We start from the raw sequence: 4,835 nt of genomic DNA, 5'->3' as shown, positions 1-4,835 counted from the left end.
TGTGTGTGTGTGTGTGTGTGTGTGTGTGTGTGTGTGTGTGTGTGTGTGTGTGTGTGTGTGTAATCTTTTTATACATTTGTAACCCTCCAGCAGAGTAGTCTGCCTCAGGACTGTGTTCATTTCTCTTCATATTGTCCAAATTGCAAAATCACAGTATCCAGAAGGCAGCTGATAAGAGCTCATATCCTAATCAATCAGCATGTGTCCCTGCTCCGTCTATATTCTCTCCAAATGAAGACTTGCCGTGGTGACGAGTGCTCGTATGACCCGCCCGTTCTGTGTGGTATTGATTTTTGTTCTCGGCTGGCGAGCTGGTGAATACATCTGACGGTCCGTTTCCTGAGGGCCCTCCCTGCTCACTGCATTGTTCCCCCTGCGTTTATCATAATACCTGCCTGTTATTCTTCGTCTCTAGTCATTCGCTTTCTTCATGTTTATCAACCTTTGGTGTGTTTTGGCACTATGGGTTTTGGTCTGAAGTCCGTTTGACATTAGATTTCAGTTTGTTTGGTTGGTGTGAAAGCTGTTTTGGTGCGCACACACACCACACTCCAGTCTAAAATGGAGGCCTGGGTTTGCAATTGTTATTTAAACTGCTAAACTGACACCATTTAGGCATTTCTTTAGTGGATAGTTAAAATATGTACTAATTAATACTTTTGTGTAAGTTGAAGCTACGTCCACATTCATACTGATAAATTTGAGAAAACATTTTTCTTCTGTTTTGCCTTTCCGCCCACACTAAAACGGCTCAGGTTTTGTTTTGCCGTGTGAATAGATAAGGTAACACTTTACAATAAAGTCTCATTTGTTAACATTAGTTAATGTGAACATGTTAGTTCACAGTGTAAATATAAATGTAGAAATTACCATTAACTAAGATCAATAAATGCTGTAGAAATATTGTTCATTTTTAGTTAAATTTAACTAATGTAGTTCTTCAGTCTTCATATTACATTCCAGCAAAGATGTCAAATAAATTTACTAGCAATTGATGTTTCATGGCAAAAAAAAAAAAAGAGAGATTAATTGATTTTTAGACCATACATGGAGTTATGATTTTTTTGTTCTACATGGACACACCAGTGATATTTTGGGTGGGCTATTTTGCTAATGAAATATTAATGGCAGAGAAATGGCGAGAGAACTTTATTAAGTTTGGTCTCTGTCATGTCAGTGAGATGTTATAATGGACGAGCAACTTTTGGAAACTGCTAGTGTGGACTGAGAGTGTTATGAAATGAAAACACAATTTTTGAATTTGATTAATGTGGACATAGCCTGAAAGTCTGGATCACAGACAATAAAATATAACCATAACAGGCATTTGAAAGGTAGTAAAATAAAATAATGAATGCATGACACTTTTAATGTAACTTCATATAGCAACCATAAAAAGGTTTGAAATCTTTTAGTTTGACATAAAGTGCCTGTATTTGAAGAATTTTCCAGACGCTGTTTATGTAGCCCTTCTATCTTTATTTGGTCAGGATAAGGACTTCGGAAAGCAGACGTTGCATAAAGGTCACGCTAACCCGCTAGCTGAGGTCACCACCAGTCTGAAGACGTACCAGCATTTCACGCTGGAGAAGGCCTATCTGGGAGAGGATTTCTTCTGGGCATTCACACCTGTGGCGGGAGACTTCATATGCATCCGCTTCTTCACACCTGTCCGAGTAGAGAGGTACATTCAGTCAGAGATTCTCAGATAATACCGCAGGATTCTCTCTGTTACGCCTTCATGAATACCAACATGCTTTCACAAACAAACAGTAGACTCAATGATTATGCTGCCCTCTAAGATGCCATCTTTTAGCCAAAAAGACAGCACTGAATATGTCCTGTGCAGAGAAGACAGTCCCAGAATGCCTTGCGATGAGATCACTTGAAAACTTCATTCAATTCAGATCATTCAGTATGTAGCTATCAAAAAGCATCAACAACAGTCCAGTTTAATCTGAAAATCATACCTGGTGTTTGTGTCTCCATACTGGAAAGTGATTTTCAGGCTGGTAACTGTTTTGGAGGATGATGGCTGGTTTCCAGCTGGTCTTAATATCATTAGCTGGTGGAAGGTAGTAGATGGGGATTGTGAGTTGATAGAAAACTAATATTGAATTATATTGAATGTAAAATTCAAATAAATAAATGGCGCTGCACGATAATTCTGATAATACCTTATTGCGATTATCAAATCAAATGCTGCAATTTAATTAAATAACTGTATAGTGCAGCGGTGTAAAGATTACCTGAAAACCACATTTAAATTCAAGTAGAGATACCTTACAGAGAAAACGACTCCATTGCAAGTTACAACTCACCAAATCCAGTACTACTTGAGGAAAAGTCATATAGAGTATCTGACTTTAACAGTACTTAAGTATTTTACTCAAACTGAATTTAGGCTCAAAGAAGCGCTAGTCCTCAACACCGATATTCACGTTAAAAATGCTCAATTAAATGGTCAAATCCTCTTTGCACTGGACGTGCTGGATTCTGCCTCATCACTGTCTGCAGCCATGCCCTATAAAACACCTGTGATTCAGCAACTAGCTGCTAATGCACTCACATTCATGTAAAGTTGCCTCGTTGACAAGTTTGGGTGCGCACAAGATCTCGTACCTTCAATAAACTGCTGTAGAAAAAGTTAGCTGTCATGCACCTCATGGAGTAAAGAGTACATGTTATACTTATTCAAAAAAGTAGTCAAGTGGAGAGTAAAAGTTGCTAATGTCTTTGATACTCAGCCAAATTTCAAAGTAGCCAAAAAGATACGTAAGTACAGTAACTAATTACATTTACTCAAATACGTTACACTGTGTTCATTTACACGTGAGCAGCTCTTGATCCAGTGTTTTTAGCGTCTCAGTTCACAGTAAATACAGAGTCCATCTCTGCATGTGCTGCGTGTTTAACATGCATTTGACAACGCAACATGCGCTAAATTCACTCAATTACACGTTTGATTAAATAGCAACATTTGGTGTACAAAAGTTTACAGCATTTTACCAATATTCTGCTCAAATAAAAGCTTGAGTATTTAAAGACATAAATATTAGCATTGTAACTTGTATTATAATTATCAGTTATACTATTATTATAATTATCAGTTATTCATTTTTAATTGAACAGTACAATTGTCATTTACAGTTATATACAGTATTTCTGTCTTATAAAATGATAATTATAAATATTTAAAACATAATTATTATTGTTGTTATTTTTAGTATTCAATTTGATTGTGGTCTTAAAACACTAGTGTGAATGTAAAGTGGACTGAGACACTATCACAATTAAAATCTTACTGAAAACGAAGTTATTTGTTTACTTGCATGTCATGTGACCATTAACCAACATCAGAGAATTGTGAATGTGTCATTAAATTATTGAAATATTAACGTAAATTCTTAAGGGGATCGCCTGACAAAAAAAGTTTGGGTGTCTCAAGCAAGTCAGTTATGATGTTTCATATGTTTACCTTGGAAGGTTGCAGCCAATGAATGAAGCAGAAAGCATGTAGTCTGTTTTATAATAGAGCTCGTCTCGCAGTCTTTCGCATCACTCTGACTCAAAGCAGCTGGATAATGCATCAGTCATCATGAGGCACAGTCATCCGTACATTTTTAACCCTAATGGAAAGTCCATGCATATTTCAGGCTTAATTGAGAGCTAATAGTGCTCAGTCTGAATGAGAGCTTTTGACGTTCACTCACTGGCTTCCTTCATGCTACAGGAGTCACAGTTTAACAAGCGCAGGTGTTCTTTTACACTGTACACATGTATTTATAGAGAGAAATCTGCCAGTGTCTGTGATTGCTCATGCTTCAGTGATCCATAGAGGAGAAAGAAAATTGTTTTTGGACACTTAAATATGTATGAAAGTCATTGCATTAGATGACATTTTATCAGGTGTCATCTGTGCTCAAATGCTACTGGTGTTTTTTGAGCTGTATTTGTAGATACTTTTATTCAGATTTTAATGTAACAACAAAATGAAGATATTGCATTAAGGTTTCACAACCACAAAGTGTCACAAAGTTATACACAACATCTGTTGATTTATTGTTTCAAATGTACGTATGAAAAGTATGTTTGTCATTCTTTATATTTTCCATAATTCAAAAACATTCAGACATTTAGTGTGACACTACCATTCAGAAGTGTGGGCTCAGTAAGAATTATTTTAAGAAATTATTTTATTTAGCAAGAATGTGTTAAATTGATCAAAAGTAGCAATAAAAGCATTTATAATGTTGCAAGATTTCTGTTTCAAATAATTGTTATTGTTCTTTCTGTTTATCAAAGAATCCTTTAAAAAATGATGGTTTCCACATTGATAATAAGAAATGTTTGTTGAGCAGCAAATCAGCATATCAGAATGATTTCTGAAGATCATGTGACACTGAAGACTGGAGCAATGCTGCTGGAAATACAGCTGTGCATCACAGAAATAAATTCTATTTTAAAGTATATTACAATAGAAATAGGTATTTTAAATTGTGATATATTTTACAATATTACTGTTTTTACTGTATTTTTGATCAAATAAATACATCCTTTGTGAGCATAAGAGACTTCTTTCAAAAATATTTACAAAATCTTACCGACCCCAAACTTTTGAACGGTAGTGTAAATGTCTAAATACTTTTTGGGGCCACTGTGTGCTGCAGGGTCTATAAATAACTACATGATAAGATGATATATGAGGAAACATATGCGGTATAGTTCTTTTGCGTTGTACTCCTTATGGAATTGATAAGATTGATAGTTTGGATGGTGTGTGTGTGTGTGTGTGTGTGTGTGTGTGTGTGTGTGTGTGTGTGTGTGTTTGTGTG

At 35.7% G+C, this 4,835-nt stretch overlaps 1 protein-coding gene across 1 annotated transcript in view; it reads left to right on the top strand.

Moving 5' to 3' along the window:
* Positions 1-4,835, top strand: part of LOC107667462 (alpha-1,3-mannosyl-glycoprotein 4-beta-N-acetylglucosaminyltransferase B-like) — a 146,844-nt gene that overhangs the window by 132,337 nt on the left and 9,672 nt on the right. Inside the window, exon 11 of the mRNA XM_016459134.1 lies at positions 1,491-1,684. Coding sequence (XP_016314620.1) covers positions 1,491-1,684 — 194 coding nt within the window. The remainder of the gene's footprint in view (positions 1-1,490; positions 1,685-4,835) is intronic.

Source organism: Sinocyclocheilus anshuiensis, unplaced genomic scaffold (assembly GCF_001515605.1).
Source record: "Sinocyclocheilus anshuiensis isolate Anshui unplaced genomic scaffold, SAMN03320099.WGS_v1.1 scaffold1547, whole genome shotgun sequence".
Classification (NCBI taxonomy): Eukaryota; Metazoa; Chordata; class Actinopteri; order Cypriniformes; family Cyprinidae; genus Sinocyclocheilus; species Sinocyclocheilus anshuiensis.
The sequence above is the reverse complement of the archived record's forward strand: the minus strand, read 5'-3'. Positions and strand labels throughout refer to the sequence as shown.